This window comes from Kryptolebias marmoratus, linkage group LG18 (assembly GCF_001649575.2).
Source record: "Kryptolebias marmoratus isolate JLee-2015 linkage group LG18, ASM164957v2, whole genome shotgun sequence".
Classification (NCBI taxonomy): domain Eukaryota; kingdom Metazoa; phylum Chordata; class Actinopteri; order Cyprinodontiformes; family Rivulidae; genus Kryptolebias; species Kryptolebias marmoratus.
In genome coordinates this window covers 2,569,567-2,589,820 of record NC_051447.1, presented here as the reverse complement: position 1 = coordinate 2,589,820, position 20,254 = coordinate 2,569,567, and the positions used below count along the sequence as shown (strand labels likewise).

Here is a 20,254-nt window from a genome sequence, read left to right as displayed (position 1 = left end):
GTTTCATATTCTGTCAGGACATAGTGACAGTTTTACCAAATATGTAAAAAAATATTTTTTTATAAAAATTACCTACTCCAGCTTTAAAGCACAAGCAGATATAACCAGAAAGCTACTAATGTTTCACTTTGAACTGAAATAACATGCTGTAGATGCTGCCTTTTATTGAAACAAACAATTGAGCTTATTTTGTTATTGTCCTGTTTTAAAAACTTTCTGTATTTTATGAGAAAGCAAGATTATCGAGATATTGAGAGCGTTTGAGCGCGGAGCATCAAACTGTCTGTACATTCATGATCCTTTCCAAAGAAATCTTATAAAATGTGTAAAAGAATGAATAGAATAATAGGTTAATGGCATACTATTTTAATGTAACATTATGAAGACTGGTTTATTTATTTTTAAAAAAACCTGAAACATTTGTTTTTCTTCATTTAGTACAAAGAGTTTTTTAAACACTATAAAATAGAGGTTCAACATTTTGTGTTTCAATAAAAGGCAACATCTGAAGAACATTATTTAAAGCAATAATAATAGCAGCCTATCTACTCATTCTTTAATGATGTGACAAGATCAATAATTAGTCTGTTTGCTGAATTTTTTGTTCTGGGTTTCCTTCCAGCTTCCTGACTGATCGGTCCTTTGATGCAGCTCCACCTGTTTCACATGAATAAATACAGATCAGAATCAGAAATCCTGGATTGACTTTGTAGTACCAAGTCTTCATAGTTAGGATTAGTTGAACTGGTTCTCTTAAAAAAAACCTAGGGTAAGTTACACCTGCTTTGTAGTACAGGGTGCAGGACCACTTCTAGTTCTTTGGTATTAAACTTAGTTAAAATGATCAACTTAATGAGACGCGTGAAGTGCATCGAAAACAGATGCCACTGACTTCTGTCCAACCAACAAAGTGTGTGAGGGGTGGTCTTGCTGACAATACACAAAGATTCTCTGAATTTACAGAAGCAGAATAAGACTCAGTATTATTCTGGTATAAATCTAGTAACATTCAGTATTAATCTGTCTTTCACTGTAAAAAAAGAGATCTGCACCATTTGAAAGATGGTGTAGGTTCTCAGACTGTAACCCTCAGGAGCCTGTTATTGTAGACAGCACGAAGGAGGTAGATTCAGGACTGATCAAACAATTCCTGTAGAAACTTACTTCTTTTGCCTTTTGTTAACTAAGAACAGATTAATTTTAGTGAACGTATACTTATTAAGTTAATAATGACACAGGGAAAGCATGATGAGTTTTTAAGCACTGTTTTTTTCTTGAAAAAAGTTGTTCATCAACAACTTTTAAAGATGGTGACCAGGTATGTAGAACCCATCAGGTCTGTGGTACTTAATGGTTACTGTCAGGTTTGGTGGTTGGTTGGAACCCAAAATGCAGGCAGACACAGAGGAACTCAAAGTAAAACTAATTTATTAACAAAAAAGGAAAACAAAGGCTGAGAAGGCAGCAACTAAAACTAAATAACAAAAAATTACAAACCAGGATTTCAGAAACATAAGGAGGCAAGACACGGGGCAAAATCAGACAGCACATTGAAGCAAAAATGAACCAGCAGGGAAGTAAAGAAGATGAACCAGTTTTAAAGGCAGAGTGTAATTGGGAAGTGGACACGGGAGACAGATTTCAAACGAGGGACAGGTGCAGATGGGTGTGGCAGGCCGACAAGTACTGAGGTCAAGGCCCGGTCCCAATACTTGCACTTGCACCCTCGTTCCACCTTCGTGTCCTTCAAATGAGCGTTCATGCTGAAGGGTTTGAGTGCGTAGTGTGTCCCAATTCTCCAGAGTGGTCTTTAGCACCGCCCCCTTTGTTTACTACATCCTCCCTTCGGCTAAGCCCGCACCCAGGCGGACTTTGCAAAGTATTTACGCACAATTCATCGCTGCATGTGACATTTTGTTTATTCATTTTTTTTATTGTCTTTATTGACAGTGAAAGGGTTTTGAATTAAAAGGGGGAAATATGGCAGTGGTGACAGAGCAAGGTGTATCTGCCACGAAAAAAGCAGTTTTTAAATGTAAAGTACTGAAATAATTCTTGTTTCACTCTGCTGTACATGTATGAATACACTCAAGCTTTGCTCCGTACTCAACAAGTCATAACAAAATGCGTCTGAACAGCCAAATATCTCCTGCAATGAATTTGGAAAGCATAAATATCTATTCTGTACTTTTAAAATCGTACTGGCATCTTCTTAAAATACCAAAACAGTGACCGGGATGTTGGATGTCACAGTTACGGCCCAGAGGTGCAAGTAGGAGACGTAACCTGTACTGTCCCAATTCTCCAATTCTTGCATGCTTGTAACCTGCACACACGAACCCTTCTGTGCACTTCCACTGAGTACATGCTTCATAGAGGGGCGTAGGGTGTAGTGCGAGTATTGGGACCGGGCCAAAAGGTGAATAGTGACAGGAGACAAAGGGCACAAGGAGCAAAACTACAAAACTAAACATGAAGACAACCAAATAACACAATAAACCTAATACAAAAACAAACCCAAGATAACCAACCAGAGACAGTAAAATATGACAGTGTAAGTGCAAAATTTTTTTTTTTACTGCAGTTAAATTTAGAGAGTCAGTTTGTTAAGACTGTTCTGCTGAAGACAAAAATGTACACAGAGCCAAAAGAAATCTTACCTCGAACATAAAGATTCGCTGGACTGGAGAACCGAGTCCCAGCGCTGTTGACTGCCACACACTCATACTTGCCCTCATCTGACATGTTGCTGTTCTCGATCTGTAGTGCTCCTGAGAAACAAGGCCAAGTTATTACAGTTCAGACCTGAACATCACATACTGATACATAAATGCACAAATTCATTTACACATACATTGAGAAAGTTGGAAAATGATTCTGATCACTAGATACATACCTAATACGCACTGGGTACATACCCTTGTACCTTTTAAGTACCATGTACATACCCAGTATGTTCTGGGATGTACTATGTATTGCTACCAAAGTATATCTTATTTTGAGAAGATATTTTCAGAAAATAATTTTAAAGTTTAAATAGTATCCCAGTAGGACAGAAAACCTGTAATTTTAACAAAAAATTATTACAGCCTTAGTTATATCTAACCTTTTCTTTTCTTTCTTTTTTTTTTACTATAATATTTTCCTATACTAAAATTTGGCTGCTTATTGCCCATCACTCTTAGCAACACCTAATCTTTCTTTAACGCAATAGTTGACATCCAATCTCTCTCTTTCCTCATTAACCTGGCATCGTATTTCTATCCATACTCATTCTAAACATTTTTACAATCTTTTTAAAACAATTTACAAATTAATCAGAACTAGGTTTCATTTGAGAGATTAGTTCTGCACAGCAACCCAGAAGTGCCAGTTCAGATTGATTTTAATCTTTTGCACACAGACTAAAAACCTACAGACAAAAGAATTTCTAACAGAAAACAGATAGCATCCATCAGGGCTTCATGGGTTCTGAACTGCTTACCTCGGTCAGCTCCCTTCATGCAGAACGAGGACCCCACAACAACTATCCATCCATTTTCTTTACCCGCTTCTCCATTCTGGGTCGCGGGGAGCTGGTGCCTACCCACAACAACTACAACCTTTTAAAACATCTAATGTGTTCATAGTGAGGCAGATTAGGTCAATATCCCATAGGAATCTTTCACTTGGTGATACAAGCACCAAACTTGGTACACAGGTGCTTCAGAACCTACTCTTACAGAAAAATATGCTATCCAGATTGAAAAACAAGATGGCCATAATTTTTTAAGAGAGCCACCTCATTAAATGTGAAAACAGCTGTTTTCAGCACAGATTGTCAAGTAATCAATATATGTGAGTGATGCAAATACAAAATGCATATATTCTAACCAAGAGAACTTAGTAGTATCAACCTCATTCCAAACTGTCCATCAGTTTTCAAGATGCAGGCTATTTTATGTCTGAAAGTGTATGTTTTTGATGCAGCTGTCCGTTCACAGATATTGCCAAGTTACTTGGTATAATGCTCTCCAACCTTGCTATTATTCTTGGAATACAGTGACAAGCTGTTTTGGTTTTCATTATTCTATATTAGAGTGATGTCAAAGCACAACCAACAACAAATGTGAGAACTAAAAGAACTTATCCAACCTGTGTATCAAGAAAGAGTTTGTTTCCTAGCCAAACAACAAAAGCATAACCATTAAGGTTTATTTTGTAAAACTTCGAAGATTAGAAACATATATAAGAAATTCCAAATCTAATTCACATTAACATATCATAATTATCAATGTTTTTGGTTCTGAAATGCAGGATTAGATTTCTTATACTCCAAATCATATACAGTATTTCAATGTATAGACCTTCAAAATGGAATTATTCAGTTGGCAGCCATCTTGGAAAACGGTGGCCGTTTTGTTTTCATGCCTGGATGTACTTTCCTCGGAGAGTAGGTCCTGAAGCATGTCTGTTCCAAATTTGGTGCTTGTTTCACCAAGTGAAAAATTGTTTCAGGTATCTGCTGGACTATAAACCTTCTTTGGTGTAAAGGCAAACATTTTTTTGTCCTCACCAAATTACTTATTCCTGTTTTCTGCATCCCCAGCATGCTCTTCTGCACCCTCATCACACTCTGTACAAAGCTTTTGAAAAAGTCTTCACCCCCTTTAACTTGTCCACATTTTGTCACATTCCAACCACAAGCTTCAAAGTATTTTATTAAGATTTTAGGAGACAGACCAACACAAAGTAGTGAACAATTACTAAGTGGAAGGAAAATAAGATATGGTTTTCAAACCTTTTTCAAATTAAAAATCTGAAAAGTGTGGTGTGCATTAATACCCTCACCCCCCACCCAATTCAGTTCTTTCTAGAGCCACCTTTTGCTCCAATTCTAGTAATTCTTTTGGGGTTTGTCTTACCAAATTTACATAGCCACAAACTGAAATGTTTGCCCATTCTTCTTTGTAAAACAGCTGCAACTTAGTCAGATTGGATGGAGAACATCTGTGAACAGCAGTGTTCAGGTCTTACCACAGATTCTCAGTTGGATTTAGGTCTGGACTTTGACTCGACCAGTCTAAAACATGGATATGATTTGAACTGACCCACTCCACTGTAGCTCTGGCTGGATGCTTTGGGTCATTATCAAGATGGAAGGTGAACCTCTGCTCCAGTCTCAAGTCTTTTACAGGTCTTCATGATGCTGTTTGATCACTAATGTTCTGTAACAAACTTCTGAGGCCTTCACATGACCACTGGAGATAGGCAGTAGTTTCCCCACGACTCAGAAAGTAAAGTGGGAAAAGAAAATGGATGGATGGATAGACGTCCTGGATGACTGAATCTATACCAGCATATTGCTGTGCACTTTGGGGAGGACACCTCAGGAGTAGTGTGAGAGTATGAGAAAATGTCAAGGTAAGTTGCAGACTACAGGAGCCGTCATCATTATCATCAACAAAAACTCATTCCCAACAGCATAAGACTGAGCTCTAACATCAAAGGACATGCAGTGGAAGAGATACTTCTGAAAGATCTGACAAGCTGCTTAGTGAGAGATTAAGATGGTTCCATTTCATCATCAAAGCTGTCACACAGGGTTTATTAGACCTGCCAGAAGCTGTCAACTTTTTTATCTCACACTCTGACAGTTTATAGATTTGACAAAAAGGCCCAATTTTCACATCAGAAAATCAAGGAATGTCAAAGAAGTAAGTTCTTGAAATTACAACAGAGAATTGCTCTTTCATCACAAATCACCAAGCATGAACAGGAAGATGCAGCAACACAAAAATTCAGGACCAGTAAGTTATAAAGTTGTTGGACAGGACACTGACACAGCCAGAGGATGGTGTGATGGCAGAATGACTGAATTTTGCAATTTCTCCACAAGAAACACTTGTTGTGGAGCTATTCACCTCCACTGGTTCCGCTATTAGGAGCAACAAACTGACAGAAGCAGAGGCAGAACAACTCAGAATAAAGATAACAGCAACCCTCTCCAGTGCCAAGCCACCTCTTTCGAATCTTACACCACAGGAGAGAAAACCTATAATTTCTTTCAGCCAAGACCAAAACATGTTTTTACCAGCTGACAAAGGAAGATGCATAGTAGTCCTCAACACTTCGGAATACCAGGAAGAAATAACTACTTACTACTAACAGACTACTTGCAAATACTGGAAAAGGATAAAGTAATCAATCAATCATTCCACCACAGATTATATCCAAGGGAAACCACTCCATGTTTATACAGACTCACAAAACATATAATTTTGCAAAACATCTTTTATTTTAGTTCCACTGTCATATTTACACCATGTCACAGAGAGAACTCCATAGATTTTGCTAAGACAGTTAGACATTTGAAGCTGGCTCCACGAGAAACCATTGTATCTTTTGAAGTCACTTCCCTTTTCACTTGTATACCTATATCAGAAGCAGTGGAAATCGTCAGAAAATGATTTCAATAACATATTGACCTAAACAACATGTATGAACAGTGCATATACACAAAAAGGTTGTGTATGCCATTTTCCATGCACATGTCAGGATATATCAAAGCCAATATTGCATGAAAGTGAGTAAATACAGGTGAAACCAGAAGTTTATATACACTACATAAAAAGACACACATGCAATTTTCTTTTTGCTTGAAATCAGAATAAACTTTTCCTATTTTAGGTCAATTAGGATTTTCAAAATTATTTCTATTTGCTAAATTCCAGAATAATGAGAGTGAGAATGTTTTTAAGGCAATTTTTATTACTTTCTTCAAAGTCAAAAGTTTAAATACACTTCATTAGTATTTGGCACCATTGCCCTTAAACTGCATGACTTGGGTCAAACATTTTGGATATCCTTCCACGAGCTTCTCACAATATTTGGCAGGAATTTTGGCCCATTCCTCCTGACAGAACTGGTGTAACTGAGCATGTTTGCGCGCACATGCCTTTTCAGCTTTGTCCATAAATTTTCAATAGGATTGAGATCAGGGCTTTGTGATGGCCACTCCAAAACATTGACTTTGTGATCCTTAAGCTACTTTGTAACCACTTTGACAGTATGCTTCAAGTCACTGTCCATTTGGAAGACCCATTTGTGCCCAAGCTTCAACTTCCTGGATGTTGTCTTGAGATGTTGCTTCAGTATTTCCACATAATGTTCTTTCCTCATGATGCCATCTATTTTGTGAAGTGCACCAGTCCCTCCTTCAGCAAAACAACCCCTCAACATAATGCTGCCACCCCCGTGTTTTACAGTCGGGATGGTGTTCTCAGGCTTGCAAGCTTCCCCCTTTTTCCTCCAAACATAACGATGGTCATTAGGGCCAAACAGTTCAAATTTTAGCTCCATTAGACCACAGGAGATGTCTCCAAAACTGAATGTCTTAGGCCCTGTGTGAATTTGCAAACAATAATCTTTTTTTCTTTTAAAGTAAAGACTTTTTCCTGGCAGAGTGGCCTTTCACCCCATGTCGATACAGTAGAGGCCAGTTTCGTTACAGAGGAGCTAAAGTTTGGAATGATTTTTGACATCTGGTAACAGGCAAGCTTTCTGTAAATGAATTTAAAGGTTATTTAAAATTTTTATTTAATTAATGAACTATAATTGTCATTTTTTTATTGTCAAATTATTTCAATTTTTATAATTTCTTAGAAGTGTTTTTTTTGTATGATTATATTTTCAATGTTATGATTTTTTGTTTTCTCGGATTTGTGTATTTTTATATTATATGATTTTGGGCTTTTACCTCTTCCTGCACTGCTATAATTATTGTTCTTTTTGTATTTTGATCTGTATTTTATTTGTGCATAAATAAAGTAAACTAAACTAAACTATTCGTTTCACTGTGGATCATGACACACTCTTACCAGCCTTTTTTTTTTTTAGAATTGTATCAGCTGGGTTGGGAACTACAGGTGGAAATAGAGCTATAACTTGATACAGTGCATCTCTCCTCTTGTGGTTAATGTATACTGTATATTGTCCTTGTTTTAAATAAATAAATCAAATAATATAAAAAAAAAATCAGCCAGCATCTTTACCGGGTCTTTTGCTTTTGTTTTGGGTTGATATGCACATTTCGGACCAAAGCACGTTCATCTCTGGGACACAGAACCCGTCTCCTTCCTGAGCAGTACAACGTCTGGACATTTCCATCTTGTTTGAACTTGCATATAATTGTTTGTACAGATGAACGAGGCACCTTCAGGCATCTGTAAATTGCACCCAAGAATGAACCAGACTTGTGCAAGTCCACAATTCTCTTTCTGATATCTTAGACTTTCCCATGACATTACACAAGGAAGCAGTGTGTTTCAGGTGTGCCTTAAATTACAGCCACAGTTGTGCCTCTAATTAACTTAGATGTTATCAATAAACCTATCAGAAGCTTCCAAAAACATGACACCAAATGTCCCAAATCAATTAAAGGCATAGTAATCTTAGTGTATTTAAACTTTTGACTTTAAAGAAAGTAATAGAAATTACCTTAAAAACATTCTCACTCTCATTATTCTTGTATTTAGCAAATAGAAATAATTTTGAAAATCCTAATTGACCTAAAATGGTAAAATAAATGCTTGTGTGTGTTTTTATATAATGTATGTAAACTTCTGGTTTCAACTGTATTTACTCACTTTTATGCAATGTTGGCTTTGAGAATATGCGTAGGCCATGCAAACATTTTCAGTTAACAGTATCAAACTACAAAGTACTGAAACTCATCTAAATACACTGAAAGTATATTTCAGTGTGAGTTTTTTTCATAGTTTAAACTTGAATGATGAAACAGAAACACATTTAATATCATACAACATAACATAAAACACACCTGAAAAGTGATCAAAACAACCTCAATCTAACGTAAACTGTAAACTTTCTTCTGCTTTTGTCAAATGTAGACGCAAACACGCATCATGACCGCATGCTTGCGAGGCGCACATAGAGCTGAGGCTCATAAAACGCATGTGAATTGCCTAAGAGGCACTTCCAATCACACTGAAAAGAAAACTGTGTCAGATCAGCAAATTAATTCAGAACGAGTTACATGATGATTCCGAAGATAGACAAGGTGTAAACAATGACACATGGCCATAAATAACTGCGTAAAAATGTGTATAATTGTGGACAATTACAGCTTCTCCTCTGACTATGTCTGTGTCAGTGTCCTGTCCAACAATTTTATAACATACTGGTCCTGAATTTTTGTGTTGCGGCATCTTCCTGCTCATGCTCGGTGATTTGGGATGAAAGAGCAGCTCTCTGTTGTAATTTTAATGGGAGCTTTGGCTCTGCTGGAGGACATCGCCAATAGACAAATTCAGAAGAAGCGTGTTTTCAGAGATCACTCCGACCTGCAGTCACATAATGATACCTGGCTTATTATCAGATTTAGAGTCCCAGAGGCAGTTTTTTTAAACTCTGCCCTGAACTTGCCCCAGAGGGAAACTAGGAGGACCTGTGCATTGCCAGTGGCAGTTCAAGTCCTCACCGCACTTGGGTTCCTTGCAACTGGAGTTTTTCAGAGGGAACTGGCTGACAGGTCGGGTATTTCAGCCATTCCTGAGCCAACCCATGCTAGCTATATGAAACAGTCTCATCCCTGCAATGCCCAGATAAATGAAGTCCATACCCCAACTTTCAGAATGAAACTTGAGCACTCTTTGATACGTGAGGTCCCAGATCTGTACCCTGCTGGATCTCTGTCTTTCCACCATTTATTTCGAGTATAATGACAGCTTTTATAGACAGAAGCATGGTTGTGCCATGGGATCCTTCAGAAATGTGACCAATCTTTACATGAAGGAAGTGGAAAAGAGAGACATGAAATCCTTATAAGGCTAACAACACTGAGCCAATGGTTCTGATATGTGGATGATACCTGGGTCCGGATCCAAGCTACAGAAGCAGAAGCATTCACCAGACACATCAACTCTGTTGACAGCAACATCAAGTTTACCAGAGAGGATGTTTAGTGTACATAAAGACAGATGAAAGCCTTAACACTGAGGTTTACATGAAACCAAGCCAAACAGATCAGTACCTTCTGTTTGACTCTCATCACCGACTGGAACACAAACTTTCTGTCATCAGAACGCTTCACTATCCGGTCCCACAAAGACAGAGGGGAGGGAAAGGGAACAGAAACACACAAAAAAGCCCTCTCTGAACATGTTGATATCCTAATTGGACTTTTATTAATTCAGCGAGAAAATCTAAAAAAAAAAACACACTACTTAACAGAAAGAGGAGGAAAAGCAAAGCAAATGCAAAAACATTGTCATTGACTATGTTGCTGGAGTACCTGAGAATTTTCTTTTTTTCTCTAAACACAACATTTCAAATCCAACATGACTCTCAGACAGAGGCTAGTCCACCCTAAGGACAAAACACCCAAACAGTGTGGTTTATGGAGTTCAGTGCAGCAAGGAACTCCTCAACAATATAGACCTCTCTGTGCTTATTTTGAAACAGATGCATGTAAATCACATGTAATCACTGGTAAACAATGAAGAATAAAAGAGACTAACAATAAACACGTGATTTTACAATGATGTCAGCAGATAACGTTTGATGACTGACTGATTGAGCCCCTGAAGTCCTGAATTTGTTATTGATGTTGTGAAAACAAGTTATTATGTTCAGATTTATTAAAAATAAATCCCATCAGATATGTCTGTAGTATGTCAGGGTCTCAGTAAGTGTTGAGATAAAAGGTAAGAATGTACCTTTCATAATTCTGTGAAATATAGAACAGGAAATGTGACATACATTATAAATGTAAGAAGTAAAAAATAACAGGCATGAGAGAGAAAATATTTTAGAACACGATCCTGAAGACCAATACAGGATGGCTTTGTGACAAATAAGGGTGTAATGAGATCTTGTGTCATGTAATCTGACAAGGCTAAAATGTCACAAGATTTCTTTTAAAGTTTAAAACTCTAGCAAGTTGCAAAACACACAATGATTTGTCGATTAATTAAATTTGAGCCTCTCATTAAACCATCTGAGTTGAGAGGAAAAGAGTCTATCAAACTTTGAGGAGAGGTGGATACAGAAAATCTGACTGTACCGTTCCCTGACAGCTTGAGCTTTTCTTCTTTAAAAATCTTATCTCATCTTGTGAGCTGAGGGTCTTGTTACACCCCTATTAACAAAAGTAAACAGAGATTGGAGGACAAAATTAGAACTTGTTGGTTAAATTTAAATACATTTTATATCTCTGAATCCTGGTTCAGATGATGAACCAACAAACAGAGAGACAACTACTAAAATCTGAGATACAGTAAGGTTCTTTGTGGTGTGCTGCTACATAAACCACACAAAATACATTTTTGTTCAGCCTAGCCTTTGACTTCCTGTCACCTTTAAATCAGCTGTTACGTCATTTATTTAACTGAAGAAACTTTCTAAAATGAGGGGTTTTATTTTTCTGTAGTGTGTGCCTCCCTCCTGTTTTCATCTCTTCCAGAGCATCCACACCTTTGAAAGGTTACTGAGACGGTTCAGTAGCAGGAAATAAGGACAAAACAGGGAGTGAAGACAAACTAAAGTGACAAGACAGGAGGATGAAAGAGTGACAGGATGAAGACATAGTTTCTGGACTCGGCATTCTTACCTCTTATTGGTGTACCACCTGTGAGGTAATTTGAATGCAGATAAGATTAAAAATAATCGTTAGTATAAAAAGAAGATAGAGAGGAGGGGAAAGAGAAAAAGAATAGAACAGCAGGTGGAAAGCAAAAGCTGTGAATGATATTTTTAAATACATTTCATATATATGTAAGATTCTGTAACTGTGTAAGTTAATGAGTGACAAAATAATGTCATTATTATGATCAAATCGTATAACTTCGTCGAGGAAAGGAAGTTGTAGAAAATTTATCCTGCTAACATTTTCTTTTAGTATAAAACATTTTTTTTCCTTTGTGATAATTTTAGAAAGCATAACAGCATTGTGATCTGTGATGCACTTGCAACCTGTCCAGGGTGTACCCCGCTCCTCGCACAGTGACTGCTGGCGATAGACACCAGACAAATTGATGAATGATAATAACATTATTTAAATAATTCCTCGCCAGGCCCTACCTAACAGACTGTGACGGCAGCAACTGCAGTCACATGGTAAACAAAGGTTGTGGTAGAAACTTTTATTTTACTTTATGCATTTTGTTATTTAAATATACACAAATAAAACAACTGGACATTCACATTTTTATGTAGCATATTTCCACATTTTTTGCAAGTTTGGTTCTGACTAATAAGAGTGTACACATTTAATCAACTTTCTTTAACAAATTTTGCTGCAGTTTATGTAGCAATGATTTAGCATATGGAAATGCTACTGGAGTTGCCCTGCCAATGACTGAAGTCCCTGCTGCATTGGATCTGCTTGGAGATCAGATTAATTGGGTTGTACCATGTTTGTCAGTAGAGGTAGAAGCTAAAATGTTGTGATTTGTTTAGATTTCTCCTGCTTTTTGAAATAGTCTTTCACAGGTTACTATTTAGCACTACTTTGATCAGTTTTGTTTGTTTGTGTTAGTTACTTTGTCATTTAGCTTATTTAATTTCTGTTTAACTCCCTCTTGTGTCAAAATGGCCTGATCAGCCACTATATACAGTAAGTTTTCCTCTCCTCTCAGTCATAAGGTCAGTTAATGCTTTAGTTTCCTATGTCGGTATCTGAGTTAAAGATTTGCTTCATTGACCTCTTCCATGGGCCTAAAGTGAGAAGGTGTTTTGGATTTTTTTTTCAAATTTTCTGTGGCTCTCTTGCTAGTCTATGGTCTTTCTCACACAGATTAAGAAGTAAAGTATTTCCATTCCTTTTTCACTTGAAGCGGAATGTTTTCTGTTTTTTGAGGAAAAGTTTAATCTGTTTTTCAAGATTTGTGCAGTTTAGGTGTCCGCTCTTCCTGTAATGCTGTCTGCTCAATTTCAGAGCCAAATTATTTTTAACATCTGCAATCAGCTAAGAGACCATCTGTGAAATCTGCATCTGGAACATGGTATCTGGTTGTATTAGAATCAGATAAGGTAATGACATTCATTCAATTTCAGTCCCTCACAGAAATCTGGTCTTTATTCACCATTAGGGATGTAGTTTAGAGGTAAACACAAGGCTTTGTTTTTTTGTATTAAAAATAGGTTTGCTGACTGTCACAGTCATTGACCTCTAGGGACTCTCTTCATGAGAGAGCTTTCTCCTGTCTTGTTTCAGGTCTGCCTGACCGCCACAGGTGAGATGTGTTGCAGCTCGTTAGCCACTGCATAAAGATGGGCTGGAGATGTAAACAACTCTGTGCTATTTTCAGAGAAAATCTGTTGCACAAATTTTTCAGACGTGTTCAGTGACGAGACTGCAAGCCTCTGTGACTCGAGTGAGAAAACTGAGAGAGCGTAACTGTGCGGGCTGAGTTTTAGGGCTGTTCACACTGATTGTGTTTCTTCTTTATTTTGTGTTCAGTTTCTGTAACTTACTGGACCATTTGAACAAACCAAGACTCATATGCAGCAAATAGTACAGAGAACTGGTTATGATACAGATGTCAGTGATTTGTTTTGTCAGTGAACAATAAATAATGGGGGGTATGAGGGGAGGGGGGTCCACTGGAAGCTGTGTGACCCATCGTGTTTTGATAAAGGGCTCATCAGCAGCTTTCAAGGAGAGGTGGGGGGTGGGTCGGATGACACTGAGACCTGCCATCACTTCCCCTCATTCTTGTCCCAACATCTACATGCCACACTAAAACATAAAGGTAGTGTGTCATGACAAATTTTCAAGGTTCATTGTGAAAAATATTAAAACCTTATATTTTCACAATGTCTGGATTGGAAGAATTACATTTTTCTGTTGTAGTGTCCATCTAAATGGGTGTGTGCAACTGGAGTTGAATAAAAAGCATCTGTTATGTACTTGTATTACATTGTTAGTTTGTAGTTTAGCACTTAGATCCAGTTCTGTAAATAACAAGTAAGGACTTCTTTTGTTATCTGCAAATGTGTTGAAAAATATGATAAAACTCTCATCAAAATATGTCTAGCATTTTCCAATAATTGGACAAATAAATTTACCACAAATTTAGACCTTGTTCAGACATGGTACTTAAATCCATTTCTAGCTATAGGCTTGTATTCAGATCGAGCTAAATACAGATGTGTATGACCCTAATTTGTATTGAAAACTGTTTGGCATTTGGTAGTCTGAACACAATCTGTTCTGATCCCTGATCTAGGACCTCCTACTGAACTGACGTGGCCCCACCCAAGCAGCAGAGAAGCTGCCCTGACATCGCAAGTCCACACAGATGCTGACTGATGAAAGATAAGTAAACAGCCATCCTTGGGGAACATTCTGAAGACATGGCTTTTTCTGATCGCTTTGTTTTTGTTTTTTCAGCTAAAAGTTTCTAATGAACTGTTTATCAGACACCCACTTCATAAATACAGTTTGTTTTGTCAGGATTTTATTCATCAGATTTGAGCAGATTGCTGCATGATGAGTTTCTCTTTAGTTAGAAAGTTTCTCTTCTTTATTCTGATTGGTTTTGGGGCTGACTGGACCCGCTGTGGTTCCTGTGAGCTATAATGTGCGGTCAGTCACAGGACAGCAGTCTGAGCAGTGTTATGTTGCATTAGCGTCACCTGATAAATCACAGAGCTGATGTTATGTTCACAGTGAAGATGTGTAAAACAACCAAAGGCTGTCAGTGCACCGTTCAGCTGTGTAGGATTTTTACAGGTTAAAATCTTCAGTCTTTGCTCTGAGACTGAGCTCTGTGAAGTCACTGATCATTCTGCTCCTTTATTTCTCTTATATTGCCTCTGTTGGGTAATTAGCTTATTAAGAGATAACACAATAAAAATGTGTCTCGATTGGTTCTGAACCATGTTAATGTTAAAAAACAACAACGTTCGGATGTCTGAATGTAGTTTTGACAGAAACATCAGCAACAGACTGCTGTCACATTGATTTGACAGCTTTCTGTGTGACATGGCTGTGTGTACATCTGAAATATGATCACAAAAATATTTAGGTACACATTACCTGCCAAGTGTGAACACTCAGTCAGAGCTGTCCACTTGCAGGTGAATCACCAAAGATGGATCTTTAATGCCAGTTCTGAACAGGGCTTTAAAAAACATTCTTCAAGGTAAAATGAGCTCTTCATGTGTTTTTAATGCACATTTAAAGTAAGTGTTATAGTACATGTTCTGTTTGTCCTATATATAGTCACAGATCAATAACATCACTTAGTATCATTTCTATAATCACAAAGAATGAGAAGCGAATGCTTCACCTGAACGCAGCTGTTTGATTCGCCCATTGCTGCTGCTGGTGTCCACAGGCAACATGTCTTTGAACCAGTATATCTCTGGGTCAGGGTTCCCACTGGCTGCACACAGCATTGTAGCAGTAGTTGTTCTCTCCACAACCTTCAACTGGGGCCCCATGTCTATGGTAGGGAACCCATGGGTGATCTGGTCCTCTGTGACAAACAAAAACACAGGCAAACTGATGAGACGGTTTTAACTAGAGCCACTTTTCTACCACTCCATCCAAAACCCTAAGCCTGAGACGTTCAAACCAGAAAACTCAAATCTTTGTAGAAATGTATAATTGAACTTTGCCATGATAAAATGGGCACCAAGCAATTTATTGCAACAAAAAAAAAGGTAATCTTTGGGAAAGATTGTTATTGGATATTAATCTAGCTTTTATCTTGTCTCAAAGTAAAGTTTTGTTCTGTGATCAGTGAATCATGTGTTACACTCAAATCATCTCAATCTATTTTGCAATCAACGTTTTACTATACTCAAAAGAAAAATAAAAACATAAAAAAATAAATAATATGCAACCTAAACTATGAAAATATAATTATGAATCATAAGAAATGGATATGATTCTCAGTGTTGAAACAATAAAAACCTTTAAATTTATGGCAAATGCTATTATAAATTATAAATGAATTTTCAGACAAAGAGATATCTTGAACAGGGGAACTTTTGGCTGAAATTTGGAGGTTTTATGAGCTAAGCTAAATGTATATTTTAGGCCAGAGCTGCCATTCACATAATGCTAAATTATACTGTCACACAGTTGGTTACACACAGCCAAACTCTTCAAACTACTTATCTGTGCTTCCAGGTTTTTATATCCCCCTTTTGTGTTTTATTCCTCTGTGCAGCTCTAACACCTCTGGACAACTGGAAAATGATGGCTGATGTGACTTTGTTGAAGCTTCCACACTTGATCACACAATTGGTCCATTACTAGAAGTTTCAATGACATAATGCTTGAGTAGGACATCTAGTGGTCAATAAAATGAAGTGAAATGAAGACAACGATCTTTCAATTCTCACCAATATGCAAGTTACAGCATTGTTTGGCATGTCTGTCTGTAACCATATAAACTTCAGTTAACTTTGATTTACTCTTGATTTACTGCAGACACGCCAGTCTAAAATTAATGGGGTTTTTATCTTAATAGCTTTGGACCAGGTGATGAAACTTGTATGCTGAATTGACTAATTAGGTGGGTGTGTCTTATTAAATCAGTCTCATGGAACAATTCAATACTAGTTTTTCATAACAAATATTAATAAAAAAAATGAAATTCTTTAAATTCAGATAAAATTAAGTATGTCATATTTGTCCAGTCTAGTGAAATTGTAAATGGACTGTAATTATTGAGCGCCTTTCATTTGCTGCTTGGTTGTGGCTTGAATGCAGTTGGAATGTTCTGATTGGTCCTCGAATGAGTCCACATGTAATTCAGAACACCACCAAATGAGTGTAAAACAAAACAGGGGTGGCAGACATTATTTGGTACTTAGTTAAAATACTGATCTTGGAGAACTTGTTTATGGTTGCATGGATGTTAATCTGCTCAGGTCAATTCTGCTGCTACTTTTGCTACTTTTGAACATCTGTTAGGTGACTGAGTGTCCAGCTTTGTGAAGAACCCTCCTGGGATCTTTACATGTTTGACTGAGTTTTCTGATATTTGACAAATGCTGAGAAGAGTCTGAATCCAATGTATGCAGTTCAGTGCAGCGAGGAATGTTAAGACCTCTATATTGAAGAAACCAAGGAACCTGAGCCCCACATTTCACAAGGGAACCCTCAAGCTTTACAGTGGCATCACACTTTCTTTGAAGGAGTTTCCTGGTTTCAGCAGCCAGCAGAGAAAAACGGTCAGTTTCAAAATGTAAATGGATGGGATATTTTTCTCACTAAACAATAAAAACATACTTCAGATCATATTTTTGTTGATTCAGTTCTTCTCTAGTTGCTGTATGTTTAAATATGCTTTTTTTTCTCCTTTGTTCAGCTTTAACTAGTTATTTGAGGCTTAAGACACATGTCATGTTTCACTGTGATTGTCAGGCAAACAGCCTGTCAGTGAGTTGGGAGAGTGTGTAGATGAGACTTTCATATTAGGTGTATAGCCCCTTGTCTGGAGTTTGTAGGTTCAGGCTCCAAAAATACAACATAGCAGCTCCCAGAAAACTGACATTCTGGCTTCAGCTCTAGAGAAAGTTAATAGAATTGCTTTGTTACTCTTTGTTTTATGGCGATTGTATAAAAAGATACAAACTGCAAAAAAACATTAAAAGAAGGACGGATTCAAGTACAAGTTAATAACAAATGATGTAATGTTGAATATCACTGTGAAGGATCATACAAAAGAAATGATCCATATTATCTACTGAGAGAGTTCACCTGCATTGTATTTTTTTGTTTTTTTGTGGGCACTGCATTTGATCACAGCTGCGTTCACAAAACAAACAAAATCCCTAAATTAAAACTACTTCCCACATTTCAATACTTAAGCTTGAAAGTTAATAACTAAACACTGGGGTTTGTTCCAACAAAAAGCACCCAACTGACCTCTAAATATATGATTACCTTTAAAATAAAATCAATTATTCATGTTTGACTGCAAATATCAACACTGACTCCAGTCTCTGGATCTCAATGAGCCAATATCAACTCACATGAAAATTATTTTGGACCTGGACAGTGAAATTTACACTTTTGTTCTGCCAGATAACTCATATAGGATTCCAAATTTAAAAACAAAATGTTTCAAGGATGTTTATAAAGGGTTTTGAGGTACATTTAAGTGTCAACCTGTGAAGTTAAAATTAAACACAACCAATAGGGATGAATCAAAACAAAGTCTAGAAAGAGTTTGCTGTTGTTCAAAAAAAGAAGTAATGTCCATGTGTACACATTAACAGAAACAGTTGAAAGTGAGTGAGACAAAGACAAAAGTCAAGTCTCACCCTCTAAGATATTCAGCTTGGCAGTGGCAGTGATTTCTGCCACACTGTTAGTGGCTGTGCATTCATAGATGGCTTCATCACGGTTGGTCCTCAAAGGTTGGATACGCAGAACTGAGCCAGATCCACCATCAAACTCCTTCACCTGACAGCAGAGAAGGAATACATACATTGATGTACGTCAACTGGTAACTGGCAGGCAGCTAAAACTCCAAAGTGACTTTAGCTCATGTCAAACAGAAAATAATAACATTAAATCCTGGCCATGTTTAAGAGACACTCTGGCTCCAAGTTAAAGAAAGAAAGCTGCTTCAGACGTGCTGAAGTCTGTGGTGGTGAGTTTAAAACGTACTGGATGCTTGTTCTGCAAATACTTTGAGAACTTGCCTATACAGAGTACTAATACAACTATTAATCAGTCACATGCAGTCAGGTGAGTTACAATGAGAAATAAAAGAAGAAAACTCACAACAGTAAAATACAGCAAATATAAAAATTTGTTTTATATTTAATTTGTGTTATAAACGCAATTTCTGTAGTATTTATCCCTCTTTGTTGTCAATATAATGTTTGTAGATATTTGTATATGTCATATTTTCTACACAAGTACAAATATATTTAAATTCAATTCAGTTTATTTATATAGTTCCAAGTGACAACAAAAGTCATCTCAGGGCACTGTACAAAAACATTCACTTATAAAGAGCCAGTTAGTAAATGTTATCTATCTAAGGAAGCCAGCAGATTGTGTTGAATTTTCACTTCGTCACAGTCTCCCATCCTGAGCAGCACACTGGTGACAGTGGAAAGGAAAAACTCCCTTTTCACATGAAGAAACCTCCAGCAGAACCAGGATCAGGACCAGCGGCCATCTGCTTCAACTGGCTGAGGTTTGAAAGGACAGGATTTATCAAAAAGTTAAATCCTAAGCCGACTCTTAAAAGTAGACAGGGTGTCAGCCTCACAGACAGAAACTGGAAGTTGGTTCCACAAGAGAGGAGCTTGATATCTGAAAGCTCTGCCTCCCATTCCAATGACTAACTCTAGTGTATGAAAAAGATTCATTATTAACATGAATAAACTGGAATCTATCAAAATATATGATTTAAACTATTTTAGAGCTGTTTCTGTAATCCCAATATCATGTTCAAGTCTCTGTAATAGAATATTGTGATCACTTGTATCAAATGCAGCTGAGATCTAACAGGACAGTATCGACACTAGTCCACTGTCTGAGGCCATGAGAACATCATCAGTAACTTTCACCAGTGCCGTTTCTGTGCTCAGATGAGCTCTAAACCCTGATTGTAACTCCTCAAACAAATTATTTCTATCCAGATGTTCACATAATTGATTTTGAATCAAGATCAGGTTTCTCTAGGAAAGGTTGAATTACAGCTACCTTAAAGCTCTGTGGTACATAACCAGTCATTGGAGACAAATTAAGCAGATCCAAAATGAAAATATTATATTAATTAAGGGAAAGACCTCCTTGAACAGTCTGGTCGAAACAAGATCTAGCAGATCTGTTGATGGTTTGGATGAAGCTTTTTTGTGACAATTCATTTCTTATGATTTCCTTTGTATCACCAGTTTTTTAAAACTGATTTCTAAAGGTGGCGTCTGACTTGGCTGCGATTATTGGAGAGTTGGAGGGTCAAAATTGCAAGAAAATACGCAAATTTCCTGTTCCAGTTTCACTACATTCTGAATGTTTGCAACCAAGTCACCGGCAAGACGTGACCATGTTTTGAGCAGCTATTTTTTTTTTTTTAATTTATGTCTATTTTCATGTGCACATGTTGTAAAACTGCCTTCTAGACTGTGCACATTATTTTGTTGTCCACCCCAACCCATAGGCGCCGGAACCACTGGGGCCAGGGGGCCATTGGCCCCCCCACTTTCCGGCCCTGCCAGTGCGCTGCATGTTCCCACCAGACGGCTGCACAGACTGCACGCGACTCTCACA

General features: G+C 37.4%; 1 protein-coding gene across 4 annotated transcripts in view; it reads right to left on the bottom strand.

Moving 5' to 3' along the window:
* Nucleotides 1-20,254, bottom strand: part of LOC108247515 (receptor-type tyrosine-protein phosphatase F) — a 147,656-nt gene that overhangs the window by 100,054 nt on the left and 27,348 nt on the right. For 3 of the 4 annotated variants that reach the window (XM_017435682.3, XM_017435684.3, XM_017435685.3), the window contains exons 4-7: nt 18,289-18,430; nt 15,297-15,485; nt 11,612-11,629; nt 2,661-2,771 (exon numbers count right to left, since the gene is read on the bottom strand). In XM_017435682.3, coding sequence (XP_017291171.1) covers nt 2,661-2,771; nt 11,612-11,629; nt 15,297-15,485; nt 18,289-18,430 — 460 coding nt within the window. The remainder of the gene's footprint in view (nt 1-2,660; nt 2,772-11,611; nt 11,630-15,296; nt 15,486-18,288; nt 18,431-20,254) is intronic. The other variant, XM_017435688.2, reaches the window with a different exon arrangement.